General features: G+C 45.1%; 1 protein-coding gene across 5 annotated transcripts in view; it reads right to left on the minus strand.

Annotated features, from left to right (window-relative positions):
- Window positions 1-19,001, minus strand: part of PCBD2 (pterin-4 alpha-carbinolamine dehydratase 2) — a 63,543-nt gene extending 44,542 nt beyond the window's left edge. For 2 of the 5 annotated variants that reach the window (XM_055302244.1, XM_055302242.1), the window contains exons 1-2: window positions 18,817-18,953; window positions 15,037-15,168 (exon numbers count right to left, since the gene is read on the minus strand). In XM_055302244.1, the coding sequence (XP_055158219.1) occupies window positions 15,037-15,168; window positions 18,817-18,891 (207 nt within the window). In that variant the 5' untranslated portion in view covers window positions 18,892-18,953. Of the gene's footprint in view, window positions 1-15,036; window positions 15,169-18,043; window positions 18,181-18,816 lie in introns of those variants that run through there. The other 3 variants (XM_055302245.1, XM_055302241.1, XM_055302246.1) reach the window with 3 other exon arrangements.
- Between the last annotated feature and the right edge of the window lie 2,923 nt (window positions 19,002-21,924).

Raw genomic sequence — 21,924 nt, forward strand, 5'->3', positions numbered from 1 at the left:
ATGGAACCAAAGAAGGTGAATAATGGCTTAAAGGAAGAAAAGAATTGAACCAAGATGCTGTGGGTCATGGCTCCAGCTCCAGCTTGGCCACTATTTCATGCTCCATCTAAACCTCGGTTTCCCATGGACAGCCCAGGTTTGCTCAGCGGTTTAGCACCGCCTTCTGCCTAGGGCCTGATCCTGGAGACCCAGAATCGAGTCCCGCGTTGGGCTCCCTGCATCGAGCCTGCTTCTCCTGCCTGTGTCTCTGCCAATCTCTCTCTCTCTCTCTCTCTCTCTCTCTCTCTCTCTCGTGTCTCTCATGAATAAATAAATAAAATCTCTAAAAAAATTAAAAAATAAACCTCAGTTTCCCCATTGCTTCAGTGAAGGGGGTGACTAAATGACCTCTTAATGAGAAATATAATAAAAAAATAAATTAAAAAAATAAAAATTAAAATAAATGACCTCTTAGTTTTAATTTCTTTTTTTTTTAATTTTTTTTTTAGTTTTAATTTCTAAGAGACTTAAGAGGCCTCTGGCAGAGAAATAACAAAAGGTAGGGTTAAGGGCCAGCCTGTGGGAAGCTCTGAAAACTTCTGAGAAGGGGTGCCTGGGTGGCACGGACGGTTAAGCACCTGACTCTTGGTTTTGGCTCAGGTCAGAATCTCAGGGTCATGAGATTGAGCCAGCATCAAGCTCTGCAATCAGTGGGGAGTCAACTTCAGATTCTCTCTCCCTCTTCTTCTGCCCATTCCCCCACCCCATATTCTCTCCACCCCCCCAATAAAGGAATCATTAAAAAAAAAAAAGGAAAGAAAAGAAACCTCTGAAAAGATGGTGTCTTGTAAGATAAAATAGGAAGGAAATGGGATTTTCTGAGCAAAGACCAGCTTGGTCACAACAAAGCTACATGGAGCCCACCAAACACAGGGAGGTAAAAGGCTGTGAGAAAGCTTGTACAGGAGCTCAAGGGGGAGATGAGGTGAACCCAGACCCCAGCACAGTCTTGGTGAAAGACACTGGGTTCTTAGGAACTGATAACCAAGATAATTCTTCAGTTTTAGGTCTAGGTGCTCAACAGAATGGTGGTACTGCTGAAAGCAACAAGCAAGTTGGAGGAAAGAAAGCGAAGACTTTGATTCCTGAGATGCCAAACCCAGGAGAGCCGCACCACAAGGACCTGCCTTTCCAATGTTTAGTCCAGCTCACTGAACCACACCTAGGGCCCACACTTCCCCAACACATTACAAATAAAATGTGCCCCCCCTTTCCTATATCCTTCCTTAGCTCCTACCCTCAAAACAACCTATCAGACTTTTTTTTTTTTTTTTGTACCTACTATCAACCTTTCTCCAATTCCCTCTTTCCCCACTTTCCACCCCTGGTAACCACAAGTCTGATCTCTTTTTCTGTAAGTCCTTTTGTTTTTCAGATTCCACATATAAGTGAGATCATACAGTATTTGTCTTTCTCGGACTTATTTCACTTAGGACAATGTCCTCAAATGGTAGGACTTCCTCATTTTTTATGATTGAATAATATTCCATTGTAATATTACCACATCTTTTTTTATGTTATTTTAATTCCTGTACATTTAACATATGGTGCTTAGTTTCAGATGTATAATATAGTGATTCAACAATTCTAGGAGTGCCTGGGTTGCTCAGTTAAGTGGCTGACTCTTTGTTTCAGCTCAGGTTATGATCTCAGGGATGTGTGATGGAGGTCGGGCTCCACCCTCAGCAAAGAGTCTGCTTAAGAGTCTCACCCTCTCCTTTTGCCCCTCCCCCTGCTCCAGTGTGCTCTAAAATAAATATATTTTTAAAATTCTATACATCACTCCCAGTGCTCATCACAGTAAGTATACTCTTAATTCTCTTCACCTATTCTACTCATTTCCTACTCTCCCTCTGGTAACCATCTGTTTTTTCTCTAGAGTTAAGAGTCTGTTTTTTGGTTGGTGTTCCTCTTTTTTTCCTTTGTTCATTTAGTTTTTGAAATTCCAGATGAGTGAAATCATATGATATTTGGCTTTCTCTGACTGACTTATTTCACTTAATGTTCTACTTCCTAGTGCTACCTATGTTGTTGCAAATGGCAAAATTATGGGTGAATACGACCCCACTGTGTCTGTGTGTGCGCACATACATCTTCTTCTTTACCCGTTCATCTATCAATGGAACTTAGGCTGCTTCCATACTTTGGCTATTTTAAATAATGCTGCAATAGGGATGCCTGGGTGACTCAGCAGTTGAGTGCCTGCCTTCGGCTCAAGGCATAATCCCGGAGTATGGGATCGAGTCCCACATCAGGCTCCTTGCAGGGAGCCTGCTTCTCCTCTGCCTGTGTGTCTGCCTCTCATGAATAAATAAATTAAAAATCTTTTATTTTTTTTTAAATTTTTATTTATTTATGATAGTCACAGAGAGAGAGAGAGGCAGAGACATAGGCAGAGGGAGAAGCAGGCTCCATGCACCGGGAGCCCAACGTGGGATTCGATCCGGGGTCTCCAGGATCGCGCCCTGGGCCAAAGGCAGGCGCTAAACCACTGCGCCACCCAGGGATCCCCTTAAAAATCTTTTAAATAAATAAATATAGAGGTGCAGATATCCTTTCAAATTAGTGTTTTTGTACTCTTGGGGTAAATACTCAGTAATACAATTACTAGACTGTAGAGTAGTTCTATTTTTAATTTTTTGAGGAAACTCCATACTGTTTTCTAGAGTGGCTGCACCAGTTTGCATTCCCACCAAATGTAAGAGGGTTCCCCTTTCTCCCCATCCTCACCAACACCTGTTGTTTCTTGTGTTGTTGAATTTAGCCATTCTGACAGGTGTGAGGTAATATCTCATTATAGTTTTGATTTGATTTCCCTGATGATGGGTGATGTTGAGCATCTTTTCATATATAACTGTTGGCCATCTGAATGTCTGAATATTTTCTTTGGAGAAATGTATGTTCATGTCTTCTGCCCATTTTTTAATTGGGCTATTTGTTTTTGGGTGTTGAGTTTTATGAGGTCTTTATGTATTTTGGATACTAACCCTCTGTAGGGTAGTCATTTGCAAATATATTCTCCCATTCTGTAGGCTTTTAGTTTTGCTGTTTCCTTCACTGTGCAGAACCTTTTTATTTTTTATTTTTTTTAAATTTTTATTTATTATTTATGATAGTCACACACAGAGAGAGAGAGAGGCAGAGACACAGGCAGAGGGAGAAGCAGGCTCCATGCTCCGGGAGCCCGACGTGGGTTTCGATCCCGGGTCTCCAGGATCGCACCCTGGGCCAAAGGCAGGCGCCAAACCGCTGCGCCACCCAGGGATCCCAGAACCTTTTTATTTTGATGTAGTCCCAATAGTTTACTTTTGCTTTTATATCCTTTGCCTCAGGAGACCCATCTAGAAAAATGTTGCTTTGGCTGATGTCAGAGAAATTACTGCCTATGCTCTCTTCTAGGATTTTAATGGTTTCCGGTCTCACAGTTAGGTCTTTAATTCATTTTGAGTTAATTTTTGTGTATGGTCTAAGAAAGTGATCCAGTGTCCTTCTTTTGCACGTTGCTGTTCAGTTTTCCCAATACTATTTGTTAAAGAGGCTGTCTTTTTTCTTCTTCTTTTTTTTTTTTAAATTATTTATTTATTCATGAGAGACACAGAGAGAGAGGCAGAGACATAGGCAGAGGGAGAAGCAGGCTCCATGCAGGGAGCCTGATGTGGGATTTGATCCCAGGACTTCAGGATCACACCCTGAGCCAAAGGCAGGCGCCAAACCACTGAACCACTCAGGCATCCCGAGACTGTCTTTTTTCAATTGCATATTCTTGCTGCTTTTGTCAAAGATGAGTTGACCATATACTCATGTTTGTTTCTGGGCTTTCTATCCTGTTCCATTGATCTATGTGTCTATTTTTGTGCCAATGCATACTGTTTTGATTACGAGAACTTTGTAATATAACTTGAAATCTAGAATTGTGATACCTCTAGCCTTTAATTTTTCCAGATTGTTTTGACTACTCAGGGCCTGTTGTGGTTCCATACAATTTTAGAACTATTTGTTCTAGTTCTCTTTAAAACGATGTTGTTGTTGTTGCTGAAGTAATCTCTACACCCAATGTCGGGCTTGAACTCACAACCCTAAGGTCAAGAGTTACATGTTCTATCAACTGAGCCAGCCACACATCCTAATACTGCTGGTCTTTTGATAGACCCCTTCTTGGCTAAGTTTATCCCTAGGGTATTTTATTATTTTTGGTGTAAATGCACACTGGATTGCTTCCTTAATCTCTTTCTATTGCTTCATTATTAATTTTCTTTACACTGATTCTGTATCCTGTGACCGTACTGAATTAATTTGTCCATTCTAGTAGTTTTTTTGGTGGAATCTTCAGGGTTTTCTATGTATGATATATGCCACAACTTCTGTACCTATTCATTCATCAATGGACACTTAAGTAGCTTCCATGTCTTAGTCATGTAAATAATGGTGCCATGAACATAGGAGTGCAGATGCCTTCTTGAGTTACTGTTTTCATTTCCTTTGGATATATTCCCAGAATATATAAGTTAATGGAACATATGGTAGCTCTATTTTTAATTTTTTTGAGGATCCTCCATATATTTTTAAAGATTTTATTCATTTATCTCTGCTACCCTCTCTGCTGAGCAGGGAGGCTGATGCAGGGCTCAATCCCAGAACCCTGGGATCATGACCTGAGTGAAGGCAGATGCTTAACCAACTGAGCCACCCAGGCACCCCTCCATATTGTTTTCTAGTGGCTATGCCAACCTTTAAGAACCAACTCAAAACTCTCCTTCTCAAGGCAGCCACACTCTAGAGTACACCTCCTTCAGTTTATTACTACCTCACATTTTAGTGTCTGACCAACATGGAAATTTTAAAAATCAACTATCCTGTACAATTCGGATGTGCCACCTCCCCAACAAAACTGGAAGGTCCTGGTGCACCTAGGTGGCTTAGTCAGTAGAGCATGGGACTCTTGATCTCGGAGTTTTGAGTTCAACCCCCATATTGTGTAGAAATTACTTAAAAATAAAATCTGAAAAAATAAAAAATAAAATAAATAAAATAAAATCTGGAGCACCTGGATGGTGCACTCAGTGGAGTGTTCAACTCTTGGTTTCAGCTCAGGGTTATGAGACTCAGCCCTGCATTGGGCTCTGCACCAAGTACAGAGACTGCTTAAGACTCTCTCTCTCCCTTTCCCTCTGCCTCTTCCCTCTGTGCTCTCTCACTCTCTAAATAAAATCTTAAAAAATAAAATAGGAGCACCTGGGTGGCTCAGTCAGTTAAGATCTGCCTTCAGCTCAGGTCATGATCAATGATCAAGACCCACACTGGAGGGATCCCTGGGTGGCGCAGCGGTTTAGCGCCTGCCTTTGGCCCAGGGTGCAATCCTGGAGACCCGGGATCGAATCCCACGTCGGGCTCCCGGTGCATGGAGCCTGCTTCTCCCTCTGCCTGTGTCTCTGCCTCCCTCTCTCTCTGTGACTATCATAAATAAATAAAAATTAAAAAAAAAAAAAAAGACCCACACTGGACTCCCTGCTCAGCAGGGAATCTGCTTCTCCCTCTGCCCCTTACCCCATTCATGCTCTCTCACGTTCTTTTTTTTTTTCTCTCTCTCTCAAATAGATAAATAAGATCTTTAAAAAAATTTTTTAATCTAAAAACAAAAAAAAAAATAAATATTTTTTTAATCGGAAGGTCTGGGCAGAAATGGAATCTTGTACTTTTTTTACACTGCCCTTCCACACTCAGAGTGCAGCTAGTCCCTCAGTGGGTGCCAGCTCAAAGACCTCGCTACATTCACTGATTCCACCAGAGGCAGGCTCTGTGGCTCTCAGCAGGAAGACCATGTGGCTCCCTGCCCAGCCATGACTGGGTCTGTTCCAGATGCCTGGTATGTGTCCACGGCCAGAGTTGCAATGGTGAGGACAGGGCATTTGAAATCAGTTTGATGAACAATACGGTAGAAGGCCACAATCCTATCTTGCTGGCTGAGAGCAAACAGATTCATTAGTGGCCTTTGCTGCTTTGATAGGATTGATTTTAAGGATACAATTAAATGACCTCTGATTGCTCAACAGTGATACCTGGGTTACTCTTAAACAAGTGGAGCTTTGTTTGTTTTAGCTGGTGAATAGTGCCTTTCTCAGGGAAGTGTTGTCAAACCCATTTAAGGTGGAAAGTAATCCAACAGATAGCCCTTGGAAAAAAGATTATCCCCTGGAAAAAATAAATGTAAAAACAAAACAACTTTCTGCATCATAGTAGGATCTAAAAATCTTGCTGTAGGAATCAGAGATGGGAGTCTGATACCCACTGTGACATGACCCAGTGTGACCACAAGCAATCCCAAGGTTTTGGTCTAGTTTGGTGTCCTGTGAAAGTCCATGAATTAGTCAAAATGGCCCATTCCAGCCTAGATCAGAAGGGTATCAGGATGGTAAATTATCTGCAAAATGGGGGAGATGACATGACATGCTATTCTGTTTTGTTGACAAGAATGTAGGGGAAAGAGCAGAACACAAAGAGCTCCAAGATATGGAAAAGCCCCTCACCCATGTATCCACAGTGGTGGGCTGGATCCCTCCCGGGCGCAGAGGGCACCTGGTCATGCCCAGCCCCAGAAATGGTAGCACACCACTGTAGGAGAGATATCAGCTGTTGAGGTCACTCCTTCACATCCCAAGATCCATATTTTGAAAGAGCTGAATTTAAGTTTCTATGTCCTAATGCACCCAAACTGTACTGACAAAACTCTTGCTTTGCAAACCTGAACACTGTTTTTAATGGCTGTACTGAAGCAAAGGGCTGGTACACTCAAGGAATACAGACCAGAAAAGAATAAGACTAAAATACATTGAAGTTATTATTTGAGGTCTCTTTTAAATTATTTTCTGTAATTACTGAGCTGGCAGTCCATTGTTATTAATTCCTATTCAACCTATTTAAGCAGTCCCAGCAATGCAGGCAGAAAACAAATGCCTCCGTAATTTCCTAACTTTTGAGTGTTATTTTCTTGTCAGTTAAATTTAAAGCAACCCATTTCTGATCACATTATACCAAGTTAATCTCATCTAAAGTGCTTCGCAACCCCTAACAGCTACACTAAAGTTTTGTACTAATGAAAGCAATTTACATAAATGAAATTTATGTCAATGCATTTCATGAAAAATTTTTTATTTTATAATAACTTCAGTACTTATATGATAACATCTGTTGATATTCACAGTCTAAAGCTGGCAAAGATTTAAACCCACAACATTTTCCATGCATCATGTACATTATCTGTGAAAAGCAATAAAAAAAGCAATGAATGCATTAATCATACCAATATCATCTGCAAAGCATAAATCTGAAATGCCTTTCACGTCAGCTCAAACTGCTTTTTATTTTTTACACACCTGATTTGACGCCATCTGTAAAAGGGCAAGACAAAGACTGCTGAGGAAATTATATTTCTTGGCTGTTTGACTTTCACAAAATACTCAGGCTAAGTTCTGTAAACAGAAGATTTACTACATGACTAAGAAAAAGCGATGCAGTTAAAAGTCCATTTTTATGAAAGGCCCGTGTGATGGCCACAGCATTTTCACACTACACCGTGGCGCCATATTTGCATTTTTGACACCTGTTTTACATTTCCCCTTGTTCGTCCATTACATGAGTTTTCACAAATACACATCAGCTCTAAACCTATTTTATGAGATACACAGCAGAAGCAAGACGCCAAATGATACCATTCTAGGCTCTAGTTTCCCTACCCTGTAGGTCACCAACACTGCTGTCCCAGCCACCGCCTGACAACAGGAGCAGCATCCTGCCCAGGGCTCCTTGGAGCCCCAGGGGAAACTCCAAAGCGAACATCACCACGAATACACCACACAGATAGTTTAATTAGCTCCTCAAATGTTAGGTCAAGTTTGCTCAAATGTATATCTCTACTCTCCATTCCAGTGACAGTGGAGGAAGCTTTCTTGGGTTTCAAGTTGGCAGAGGCTACAGAACCCATCAGTGGGCACAAGTGGAGCAGAAGCCACCGTGCGTGGTGAGCATACAGGTTTTCACTTGATCTGGCTCCCAGACAGAGACATGAGCCTATATTAACAGCAGAGGACACTTTCTAAGCTACATGATGAATCAGCCTTGGGAACATCCTCCTGGGAGTGTTCCCCTACCTTCAACAGGCAGAGTGAGTTTCCACTTTCAAGAGTGCTCAGATGTGACATTTCTATTATTGCACTGCTGACTCATAACTTTGACGTGCACCAAGTTTTGGCTTACAACAATGAACAATGAAACCTGAATTAATTCTTTCACAAAGAGAACTGTTGAGAGCCGTGTCCCACTGAGGACTGTTAAGATTTTCATTAACAGTTGTCTTCTGGTATCATCAAGGTTTTGACTTCACTAAGTGTTTCAAAATGTTAACCATAAGCCTATTATCAGATTCCTCAATAAAACATTTTTATAAAGTAAGTCAGCAACAGTAACTTTCAACGGCTCTACAGCAGGAGCTCCAGGGCACAGGAAGGGAAACATTTTACAAACCCCAACTCACATATGGTGCTACTGCTGCTGGACACACAAAACAGGGTTCCCTGGCACCACCACCCTCATGGTCCCGGCCACTCAGAAGGCCCCTCCCCACTCCCCACCCTCTCGATGGCAGCAGTTATACCAACCACAATATGATAAATAAAAAGCCCAACAAATGAAGCTTGGACCTTGCCTGCAAGCTCTATCCATGACACGCTGTGAAGCTGAAAAGGGCCATTTTTGTAGGGTCAAAATGGGCTAAGTGTTAACGAGTTCATGTGATTCACTCTAACAAAATCGAATGCCTTGAGGGCTGGTCCACTGGAGGAAGCACATACAAGGAACGGGAGCTCCTCCAGGAATTCAGGGAATCCCAGGTCTTTCTCCGAAAGTTCAGTCCCTTTCTCCTGAGTCAAAAGTGTTCTCTATTACCAACTGGAAACTCCTTGTATCCTTCTCCTGGAATTCTTCATTCATCCAAAAGATACCAAACCAGGTGAGGTATCCCAGCGCCACTGCTTACCTATTCCCGACACTAACTTCTTGCCATGCTCAACAAGGGTGGCTCTAGCATCCCCAAATAACATAATGGGGGAGCCCTCCAAGGGGGCTATGCTACCCCAAGGTCAGTCCAGGATCCTGCCCTGGAGGGCTCCACCTGCTGGCATCCGGAAGAGCTGTTTACTGGGTTCCAAAGCCTCACCTGCTGCACCCACTTCCAAAGCTTCAAACTGCATCTGATTTTGTAGGCTCCCCACTTGGCCCCACACATGACAATACCTAACAAAACGGACCTTATGAGACACACCCACATTTCTAACTGAATTTTTTTTTTTATGCAGTCGCCCTACAGTTGCCAAACACCTAAGAATCAGTTTATCTGTCACTGAGGGACCGCTCTCTCCCCAAGTCTATGTAAACAGAAGGCAAAACTCCCTTACAAACGTGCGGAGCCCACCGTGTGGGAGTCCCAGCACTCAGAGCGTGGAGACCTGCAGCTCCAAGTCCCAGCAGCGCTGTGCCCAGACACTTCATGGATGCTCACCGTGCCCGTCACACTGCCCAGCAGCTCTCAGCTCAGTACTGGTCCTTCCCAGGGAGACACCACAGCTCCGGTGATAAAAACCTATAGCCTGGCCACCCACCAACACTGTAAGGACCCCCTGGGAATCCTGCTTTTATGGTCTCTAAATATTTGCACCCATCTGAGCTATCAAATGAATGTGGACTTTTTGCAACTAACCATACGCTGGAGTAAAACCACTAAGAAAAAAAAGTTCCAATGTATTTTGCTGGCTACTTATTATTAGAGGAAAACCTAGAATAAACCCAAAGCTTTGAGGAGCTTTTACCCAGGATCACTAAAAATTTTTCTAAAAGGTATGGTTCAGGGCAGCCCAGGTGGCTCAGCGGTTTAGTGCCACCTTCGGCCCAGGACGTGATCCTGGAGACCCAGGATCGAGTCCCATGTCGGGCTCCCTGCATGGAGCCTGCTTCTCCCCCTGCCTGTGTCTCTGCCTCTCTGCCTCTCTCTCTCTCTCTCTCTCTGTGTGTGTGTGTGTGTGTGTGTGTGTGTCTAATAAATAAATAAATAAAATCTTTGAAAAATAAAAAATAAAAGGTATGGTTCATCTTTTATAGCAATAAGAGGAATGAATTCTACAGCGAATTGTGACACCACTTCACGCACTGTTAGCAAACCATTTAAAGACTGTAACGCCCAACAAGTGTAACCTTCCTCCTGAAGATTTATTGTAGGTAAAAACACTATGTAGAAAACTGAAAAATGTTCATAATCTATAAAGAGGATAAAGAAGAATGTAATTTTTACCTGTATGTTCAGCTGAGACTATTTAAAGCATATGCTAACATCCAGGGTGGGCTGAACTCTGCCAAGGGAGAGAGGGGATCTGTTCTGACAGTGGCTCCCTCCAGTTTACAGAGTCAAGGCCAGGACAGGTGCTGCCACTGCCAGGAGCACAGGGGCCTCCCAGACTCTTGTTAAGGGCAGGGCTGCAGCCAGGGTAACATCGCCTCAGGGAGGTGTGCCTAGGCACACAGAAGTGCCGGCTCACGACAGAAAATTCAAGGCCAATGTCCTCATGTATCCGTTCTGTACACACAGATAGTATCTAGAAGATAAACTTCTAGATTAGGACAAAAGGTATGTGCATTTTAAAAGCTGATACACACTCCTCAACTGCCCTCTAAAAAGGTGATACCCCACTGACACCCCCATCTCCTCCCACATCACAGCTGCAACCCCCCTCCCACCAGCTAGATTCCAAGCCCCAATGTTTTAATTCCTGTCCTGCACATGCCCTTACTTCCCTTGCCCCTCAGTTCCTCCAGTGGACTCACTTAGCAAAAAGTACAGCGTTGGGGCACCTGAGTGGCTCAGTTGGTTAAGCATCTGCCTTCAGTTCGGGTCATGATCCCAGAATCCTGGGATAGAGCCTCGGATTGGGCTCCCTGCTCAGCAGGGAGTCTGCTTCTCCTTCTGCTGTTCCCTCTGCTTGTGCTCTCACTCTTGCTTTCAAATAAATGGATAAAAGCTAAAAAAAAAAAAGTACAGCTTTTATTAAACCCAACTCTTCAACTACTTGAATCCCAGTGCCCAAACAGCTGAACTTACGACCATAAATATCCAGTGACACTGAAAACTGCCTAGACAGTAACCACAACCCCCTAATTAGTGGACTGTCCTAGCCTCCAAGATGCCTATTCTACTCTTTTTCCAATTTTCCCAGATCTCCAACATTCCTCCCTCCCATTCCGGCTCATTCTCAATTAATAACCTCCCTAAAAAAATAGAAACCATCAAAGAGAATTATCTCTACTTCCCAGGACAAACGTAGCAACCAACCTTCATCTACATTTATATTTTCTGCCTTCTTTCCAATGACAGTGGATACACCGGGTGCCCTGTGCTGCTACTTGTTCATTCCATCCTGTGCTCTCTTGCCAACCACGTGCTCTCACAATTATCCCTTCTGACGATTCCCAAACCAGTATCTCCATTCTGACCTCCTACCTCACACATCCAAGAGCTGACCTGCTACCACCACCTGAGTGACTAGTAAGTATCTCACACCTGCCACATCCAAAACAGGATTCTCAACTCTCTACCCTGCCCCCATCTTCCTCAACTCAATAAATGACACCAACAGTACAGCCTATACCTCAAGCCAGAACCTTGGTATCATCCTTGACTCTGCTCTTCCCTCATATCCAATCTAACGGCAAGTCAGGATCGTTCTCTCTTCAAAATATATGAGGAACCCAACATTTCTCTCCATTCCACTGCTACCTCCATAATCCCCCATCACCTCTTACCTAGCCTGCCACATGGCATCCTAGATAGTCTGCCTATTTCCCCTCTGACCCTCCTATTGATCAGCCTGGCTGACCAGCGAGGGCAATCTTTTTAGAACATAACTAAATCATGGCACTTCTATGCTTGAAATCCCAACAGCTTTCTTACACAGAATAAAATCTAAACTTTTCACCATACAGGCAAGGCTCCAGGGCTCTGGCCTCTCCCTCTCCTCAGCCCCATCTCCTACCAGTCTCTCCTTTCTGTTCACTCCAGAACACAGGCCTTTTGGCTCTTCCTCCGTCAGGCCAAGATCATTCCTGCTTCAGGAATTTTATGCCTGCTTTTCTCTCCTTCAAGAATATTCTTCCTTTGGGTCTTCATGTGCTGAGCTCCTTCACATGATTCAGGCCTCGGAGGTTCCCTCCCTGAACAGGGCCTGTCAGACCACCCCATCTTAAGCAGTGTGCACACCCCTCCATCAGCCTCCATTCCAGTATCCTACTTTGGTCTTCTCTGTGGCACTTATCTCTACCTGAAATTATATCATCTACTCATTTGCTTATTTGCATATTGTCTATCTTCTCCATTAGAACAGGAGCTACCTGGGGATCCCTGGGTGGCTCAGCAGTTTGGCACCTGCCTTTGGTCCAGGGTGCGATCCTGGAGTTCTGGGATCAAGTCCCGTGTTGGGCTCCCGGCATGGAGCCTGCTTTTCCCTCTGCCTCTGCCACCCCCCCCATGTCTATCATGAATAAATAAATAAAATATTTTAAAAAAAAACAAAAACAAAAAACAGGCGCTACCTGAGCTTAGAATTGTGCCTGCCAGAAAGAGGATCTTAATAAATATGTGTTGAGTTCATAAATACTACATGTACAAAAAAAAAAAAAGCTGATTTTTAAGACTGTAACTGCATGAACAACTGATACATTGTGAATAAACTCTACTGCTGGAGAAAGACTAGAAAAAAAATGAACACTAGATGAAAGAAGTTGCAATAGTAATTGTTCTTAATTTATAACATCCTATTTCAGCATTTCCTCTGTTTTATAATAAAAAACAGTATCTTTTCTGCCCTAAACAAGAGGTTAGTGAGACTCTATCAGTGCGAGAGAATCATGACTCTAAACATAGGCTGTGAAACAGAGAAGGGCAACTCCTGACAGCCCGGAGCCAACCTGGCACTCCCATGGAGGTCTGGGATTAAACTTGAACATCAATACCAGATAAGGCCACTCCATGACCAGGATGGATTCAAACAAAAACACGATCACACTGCAAGGTTACGTGAACACAGAGAAAACATGAACATCGTCCACAATACAAAGTACCGAACACTCCCTCTCCCAGCTAGTGAGTACTGCTTCTTTGCCCATTTCAGCTTTAACCCACTGCAGTCTACTCTCCTTACTGGGAAGAGGTATTAAAATACTGAATCAGAGAACTGCCCATTTTCTAACAGCATCCAATCCAGACCAAACTATCCTTCCAGCACCATCTTCCTGAGAGGCCCCACAGCTCCCTGTGGTGTGCATTCTCCCTCACGGAAACAAGTACCACCGTGCTCAACTAAGCCCAGATGGGCCCTGGCGGTCCTGGCTGGTGGGCATCGACAGGTCTCATGACATCAGATGCAATTATAGGCCACTGTACATGCAGAAGTCGTAAGAGACCTGGCTGGAAAACTGACCCCAAGATATAATCTCAGCGCTGGTTCTCTGAATACATTCCCTGACATTGGCTGATTTTGTTATCTGCCTCCTTCTCCTAAAAGCTGAGTGAAAGAAATTTTTTTTAAAAAGTCAAATTAATAAAATGTCCTGATGAATACTGTTACAATTAATCAAGGATGCCCTACACAGCTTCCTTACCCTCCCATTTCTGAAAGCCACCCCAAGCACAGGGTTAGGGTGGGCTGGACAACTGACTCTTGGGCAGAGCCTGAGGCAACACCACTCAAGTACTTTAAGCCACATGTTCAAGCCTAATAAATTAGCCCAGGCTTAAAGAAGTCAGGCTGTACGCATGTAAGAATTTTAATAAGCCTGGAAAATGCTACCTAGAGCTTACACACGAGCTTACTGTACCAATGGGATTCCCTGCCACCAGCCACGGAGTGCTAAGCCCCTGACAAGAGCTGTCGAGTACATGGGGCAGCAGGGACATGGAATCGGCTTGGTCCAGGTCTCCTCAGGAGTTGGGAGACTCAAAGCAGAAGGCTGGCAGCCAGATGGATGGAGAGCAGAATAGGGCATGCAGCTCAGTGGAGCCAACGGCATTTACTAGGAAAACATGTTGAAGGTTTCTTTGGTGGAAACCTGGTCCTCACACACCCTTCCAGAAACCAGCAAACACTGTAATCAATGTCTGCATTTATCAAATGCCTGTTTATACCCAGAACTGTGTTAGGTACAATAGAGAGTTATTGAAGCAAACATGGTCTCTGCCTTCTAGATGCTGACACCTAATATAAATAAAAACAATAAATCTGTCCAGAGGATTACCAAACTAACTGAACAAACATGAAATAGTCAAAAGCACCAACTTTATATAAATGCAGTAGAGTAAGTGCTGAAGGGCAAGTCATGGGAGATGACTCTCTAAGCAGGGTGGGGCCCTAATGGAACAGTTACCTTGTGAAGGCTGAGTCCCCAAGGGGAGAGGTCAGCCCTTTAAAAAAGCTGCAAGGGCTGGCTCCCGGGCTGCGGGAAACGAGCCAATCAGAGGACAGGGTGAAGCTTGAGGGCGGATTTAGAGACTGAAATACATGTACAGGGAGAAAGAAAACTTGACCAGGGTCCAAGAAAAGTAGGGGAAATTAGTCCAGCAGGTGTATTTTTCTCAACTGCTTTTACTCAGGCCCTCTTCTGATAAACATAAAAAACTCATACTCCCTTTTAATGTTACTTAAAATTTGAAAGGAAACTAAATATCCTAACGAACACCAAACCAGTGGTTTCACAATCTGATTTTCCAAATGACAAAAACCACTCCCTTCCCCTACAGCTGAGAATCATCCAGTTGGATAGTAGCACCTGTCAACGAGGACAGAGCAACTGTCACTGAATTCTTAACAATCCACATGGGACCAGACAACCAGTAGTGTTAAAAAGACCTGCAGCCTACAGTGACACAAACAGATCATGGCACTAGGAAGAATATGTAATAATTACCTGATTAAAATTTTTAAAGGAAAACTCTTTGTAGATGGCATCTCTCTCATTTAATTCTGACCATCCTGCTGCTTTCAGGTCACGGATAACTTGGTTCCTCTCTTCTGTTGTCAAACCACGAGCATCTGCTGCCTATGAAAAGAACACATTTCATATCTGATATGTAGAAGTTCGGTTAAACCCAAACACATAATCCTTTACCTTACAGACAGATGCAAAAAATATCTTAAGGGCAACAATTTGTCACTATTTTTGGTTCCTTGGTTCTCAAAAAACATACAAAAACAAGGCTAGCTCTGTACAAAATAAGCTGCCTCCATGGAATGTTGTCTCATGCACCTTACTGTTACCTCAAACTTCACATTTCTGTGCCTCTGGTTTATTACAAGTACAACCATTAACCATGACCACTGGTCATCTTACCAATGGCCAGCATTCCGGGATGTGGGAAACTTGGTAAGCACACCCATGCAAGGAAACCCTGCAAGTCCACTGTCATGAGAATTAGAATTCAGGGCTCTATATTCATGGTCCACTGCTCTTTGTGGAGGCTCCCACACATCTTGGTAGACTTCACTGCTTATTCATATGGGTCTCAACTCTCTGGGCATACTATCCCCTTTCAGGTCTGATGAAAACTAAGCTCCAGAGAGGGGGGAGAAAAACAAATGTCCACTTAACTCAGGATTTGGGATAATAACTTCTAGGAGTCCACAGATCCTCTGGACCACAAGCAAAAAGCCCTTGCCTTAGTAAAGTGAGGTTTTTTCCAGGACACCAGGAAGACAAATCCCTCCAGTTTGGCCAGAGCACTGTCCACCCTGTTTCTACACTCACCCTGGTGATGAAATTCACAAACCCAGAGTTCTGTTGGTTAACAGGCCCACACTTCCAAGCTATTTGTTTTTTAAGGAAAGAAATCTAAACATCACGGCTAGAGAAAGAAGAGAAGGATACTGTAGGAGAAGTCAAAAGAGCTGAGCTCTCCAGCATAAATGCCAACCAATACTTCCAACCACATCTATTTTCGGAGCTAGTGAAGGCTCAGGTGAGAGAGGGACTGTCACCCAGAAACACAAAACGTATTATAAGGCGTCCTCACGAAATGCCAACTGGAGGCTGAGCTGGATCCTCCACTGTGAAAGTACAACTCGTTCCCATTTTAGAAATCCTGAAACCTTTTATCACTGACATTAATGTAATTAAGAGGGCAGAATCAGTGAAATTAAGACAACTTATTTTGGGCACCTGGGTGGCTCAGTGGTTGAGCCTACCTTTGGCTCAGGGTGTGATCCCGGGGCCCCGGGATCGAGTCCCACAGCGGGCTCCCCATAGGGAGCCTGCTTCTCCCTCTGCCTATATCTCTGCCTCTCTCTGTGTGTGTCTCTCATGAATAAATAAATAAAACCTTAAAAAAAAAGACAATTTATTCTAATAAAAGGAAAAAAAGGATGCTCATGAACCAATTTTGTTTCTGTTCCTTGCCAGGTAGCCACCCTTCCCACAACATAAGAAAAAAAATAAAAGAAAAAAGAAAGAAAAGAAAAGAAAAGAAAAGAAAAGAAAAGAAAAGAAAAGAAAAGAAAAGAAAAGAAAAGAAAAGAAAAAAAGTCTCTAATAGAAACATTTGAAGACTTCTTATCAAAACCAATTACTATTGGGGCACCTGGGTGGCTCAGTGGGCTAAGCATCTGCCCTCAGCTTAGGTCATGATCCCAGAGGCCTGGGATCAAACCCCGCATCAGGTTCTCTGCTTCTCCCTTTCCCTCTGCCCCTCACCCCATGCATGGTCTCTCTTTCTAACAAATTTTTTTAAAAAGCCAAACAATTACTATTTGTTTTTGCCTTCAGCCCAGGGCATGATCCTGGTTCTGGGATCAGGTCCCACATCAGGCTCCCTACGAGGAGCCTGCTTTCTCCCTCTGCCTGTGTCTCTGCCTCTCTCTGTATCTCTCATGAATAAATAAATAAAATCTTTAAAAAAAAAAAATCCAAAACACCTATTCGTTAGTTTTATAGTGACCCACTATAGGAAATAATCTAAAATTCTTATTAGTCACTTAAATATGTTAATTCAACCCCAAAAATTATGTAAAAGAATTTAAATTATCTGTGTCCACGCTGAGTAGCTGCCAAGAAAACCATTAACCATGCTGTGGGTAATGCAGCAGTCACCTGGAGTGAGCAAAACACGCCCGCTGAGCTGATCTCCACATTCTCCACCACACACATCCCCAATGAGGGCAATGGTATGTGCTCGGTACTTACCACAGGCGTCTGCCCAAGAACAGGGACTGAGTCCAGGACTGTGAAATGGAGCCACTTCACCTACCTAGCACAAATGGTCCCCTTGCAGACACACCTTCTGCAGAACCCTTTACGATGGGCTTAATTTTTTTTCTGCGGGAGATGGGGACAGGGATAGGGAAGAGCATAGGGTCTGGAGAGAATGAACTTGATTCAAGGCCTAGCTTTGTCACTTTCAGGTGCGGTGACACTGAACAAATCACTTAGCTTCTCTCAATACCAGTATCCTCATGTCTCTGTCTATGTCTATGGTGGGGGTATCACCACATCTACCTGTCAAACTTTTCTGAAAGGGTTAAAGAGATCTTGAATGTAGACACCTAGCATAGAGCCACCATGGCATGGTGGCAGCCACTCAAATCATGTCGTTTATTCATTCCTCTGAACCCTGTAATTTTACTGGATTATCAGCACCTTGGGTAGAGGTATGCCTTGGGACACGTTTAGGTGTCAGCAAGCGCTCAACTCGTGCTCTCTCACCTTACTGGCCACGAAACAGAGTCCATCATCATCATTAAAATCTTTTTTTTTTTTTTTTTTAGATTTTATTTATTTATTCATGAGAGAGCCAGAGAGAGGCAGAGGGAGAAGCAGGCTCCCTGGGGAAACCTGCCGCGGGACTCTATCCCAGGACCCCGGGATCACGACCCGGGCCAAAGGCAGGCGCTGAGCCGCCCAGGTGCCCCCGTCATCAAGTTACCTTAAATGAATCCCTGTTAAACAACTTTCCAACCGCCCAGGGGGCTCCAGCAAGCGACTGAGGATGAAATGGGAAGTCTAATGCAACATTTCCCCACTAGGTGGTGCTGCGTGTCCAAACTTTCCCTCAGGTTCATTTATCTCAAGACGTTAATTTCCAAGGCCGGTAAAGTGACGCGACGCTCTGCGGAAGAGGAAAGAATAGATCTGTCCCCCCTAAAATAGGTAAGTGTCACCGATAACTCCTCCTAAAGCAGCACCCGCACACCGCGCTGACCCCGCGCCGAGCCGGTCCCCGCTCTCAGCCCGCGCACCAGCGAGCACAGCGCCCGGGCTCGCTAAAGACAGCTTTACAGCTACTGTTCGTGCTCTTCTTTTTCTTTTCTTTCTTTTTTCTTTTCTTTTCTTTTCTTTTCTTTTCTTTTCTTTTCTTTTCTTTTTCTTTTCTTTCTTTTCTTTTTCTTTTTCTCTCTTTCTCTCTCTCTCTCTCTTTCTCTCTTTCTTTCTCTCTTTCTCTCTTTCTTTCTCTCTTTCTTTCTCTTTCCAAAATCGTCCTCGGTTTCGTTCTGGCCGGCAGCTTCGTAGACCGCGACGGGACACGTAAGCCCGGAGGTCCGGCAGGTGCCCCGCGCCCACACGCGGCTCCCCGCGGTCCGAGGCCGGAGGCCCGCCCGGGCCCGCCCGCCCCCTCCCCCCCGCCCCCGCCCCCGCCCCCGCCCCCGCCGCGGGGCCTCGCTCTCCTCCCGCCGCGCTCTCCTTCCCGCCGGCACTCACCGTGGCCGACAAGCTCGCGCCCCGGCCCCGCAGGGTCGCCACCACGAGCCGCGACGTCCCCCGCGCCGCCGCCATGGCCGCCGGCCGAGGGCTGCCCGGCGCGCTGCCTGCCTGCCGCCCGCAGGCGCCCACCGGGCGGGCCGGGAGCCGCGGGGCCGTGCGAACGGCCTCCAGCCGCCGGCCGCGCCGTCCTGCGGGCGCCCGCGCGGCCCGCCCCGGAGGGGCCCCAGGCTCAGGGCCGCCGACCGCGCGGGCGGCAGGCGGGCGGCAGGCGGGCGGCAGGCAGGCGGGCGGCAGGCGGGCGGCCCCCGCAGGCCCCGCAGGCCCCCTCCAGCCCCGGCCGGGAGCGGGGCGGGCGGGCTGGCGCCGCTGGCTGCGGGGGCGCCGGGGCGTGACCCACGCTCGCGGACGGTGGAAGGGCTCTGCGGGCCGGGGCGCGAGGCGGTGGGCGCCGGGCGGTGGGCGGTGGGCGGCGGGCGGCGGGCGTGGGCCGGCCCGTGTCCCCGCCCGCGGAGGGCCAGAGCCACCGTGGATCGGCCCGGGGCGCGGCTGCGAGCTCCGCCGTGCCCGCCGGGGAGTCGGGAAACCTGCCCTTCGTGCTCCCCGGAGAGAAGCGCCGGGGCGCGCTCCGCAGAGGAACGTACGCAGGTTATTTACGGTAGTGTGTGTGTTTCTGGAAAGGGGGGGGGTCTTTTATGTATTCACTGATTTTATTCTTCTTTTTTTCTTGCCTTTTCTTGCGATGGGACGCCACATGCCATAAAATTCGCCCTTTGGAGTGTACAGTTTACGGTCTTTTAGTATATTCACTTGGATCTTTTACTAGTTTAAGCAAATTAATAATACAGCCAATTTTTTTAGAAAGATTATTTATTTATTCATGAGAGACACAGAGAGAAGCAGAGACCTAGGCCGAGGGAGAAGCAGGCTCCTGCAGGAAGCCCAATGTGGATGTGGCATTCAATGCCAGGGCCCTGGGATCATGCGCTGAGCCACCCAGGGTTCTATAATATGATCCATTTTGCCTAAGATTTAGCCACATACTAGAGAATTTTTTCTATGCGTGCCCATTTAAGTTCAACCTAGCAGGTGCTAGCAGTTAATTTTTTTTCACATATCGACTGGGGAATAAGCGTTTTTGCCTTAAAATATCCTAAAATTCAGACTTATGGCTCAATCCATGTTCTTACCTTTGCCCACTTCACAAAAACTTAATGGAGGAATCTCTCTGCAGACCCTGATCAGATGTCACTGATCTCAAAGCATTCATCTAAGACATTCTAGTTTCCTTTGGTGCCTCAAGTGGGCAGAGACTGGAGACAAGATTAAAAGTTTCATTTCCAGTACTTAATTGGGTGTATACAGTTATGAAGAATACTCTGCAAACTTGCTTATTGAAGTGAGAACTGCAAAATGAACTGGTGGGTGTAAGGTAGCAAGAGATTCCTGATCGGGAGACCTGGGTGGCTCAACAGTTGGGTGCCTGCCTTTGGCTTGGGTCATGATCCCAGGGTCCTGGGATCGAATCCCACATAAGGCTCCCTGCGAGAAGCCGACTCCTCCCTCTGCCTGTGTCTCTGCCTCTCTGTGTCTCTCGTGAATAAATAAATCTTTGGAAAAAACAAAACTCCTGATTGTTTTCTTTCCCTATATCCACTGTAGGAAACTGGCATCTCAGCTCTAGTTATGAAAAGCAGCAGCAGTAGCACACTAGTAGGGCCCCCCGGGGAAGTGAGGAGCACCAGTAGGGGCTGTGAATACTCTGGCTTCACACCAAAGTCTCTAATTAGTAGAATTTAAGTTCCTTAAGTAAAGATTTACTGAGCAACTTCTTTATAGTGGATACTCTTAGGAAAGGCGGTCTCCTGCTCACAGGAGATCTTTTAAGCCCTGTTCACCCATGTAAGAATGGGCCTTGGGCCTAGAACACTTCCTTACCGATTGTGATCAAGAGCCCATGCAGCCTGTTCGAGGCTTAGCACCTTGTGTGGGAATATCCTTCCCTGATCCAGACTCAGTATATACTCCTTTATTCGTCTTAAGCATGTAAGTCAGATCGTCCTGGGGCACGCAAGTATTTCAGTATTAGAGACTCTGCTGGGTGGGGGTAAACTTGTGCTAAGGCACTAGGGGCCCTCTGGCCTTTGGCTGCTGGGGAGGATCCACTGGCCATGAGGGACCAACGCACACTCCCGGAACTGATCTTGCTTTGTCTCTTCTAGAGGTATACACACACACACACACACACACATATACATTAAAGGTTCAAATCCCAGCTTCATCTATTTACTGTGTGTGACCTGGGCAAGTTACTTAACCTCTCTCCATGCCTCCATTTGCTCATTTGTAAAGGGAAAATAATAATAGTACCGTTCTGAACCACTGTCCCTTCCCGCCAGTAACCACCCCAGCCATAGCTGTCCACAACATAAGCCGTAAACTCCTGCCCAACATAACATTCTGAGAAGGTGACTCGACTAAAGTTCTATTTCCATAGAATTTAAGTGCATTATGAAGTGAACTACTCTATCTGGAACACTGGAAACAATCTAAAAGTTACTTAGCAGGGGCCTGGGTGGCTCGGTCAGCTAAATGTCTGCTTCTGGCTCAGGTCATGATCCCAGTCTCCTGGGATCAAGCTCCACATCCAGCTCCTTGCTCTGCCAGCCCCTGCTCCCCCTACTTGGTGTTCTCTCGCTCTGTCAAATAAAATCTTTTTTAAAAAAAGTTTTTCTGTGGTCACATGTCGTATCTGAGTTTAAAGGATCTTAGAAACAGCTTTTCAAAAAGCTGGTATAAATTTCATGTTGTCCCTTTTCTACATGTGTCCTAAATTAGACTAGAATCAACTGTGGGCAAGAACACAGTGTTACATACTTCTTTTGGCTCTCACTGAAACTCACACAGTGCTAAGAACCTCTTAAGGCTGAATCAGTGCATGCTGGGTAGGTAACTGTGACTAAAATTTGAGTGATGCTTTTGCCTAGATCTGGCAATAAATAAGCTTTAGTTTGATGATAATATTTACTTTCTCCTAACATCTGTCCTATCCAGAAACAACTTAAACCACTTCAAATTCTTTCAATTAAATTAAACGTTACAAACACC

Source organism: Nyctereutes procyonoides, unplaced genomic scaffold, assembly GCF_905146905.1.
Source record: "Nyctereutes procyonoides isolate TBG_1078 unplaced genomic scaffold, NYPRO_anot_genome, whole genome shotgun sequence".
In the NCBI taxonomy this organism is placed as follows: domain Eukaryota; kingdom Metazoa; phylum Chordata; class Mammalia; order Carnivora; family Canidae; genus Nyctereutes; species Nyctereutes procyonoides.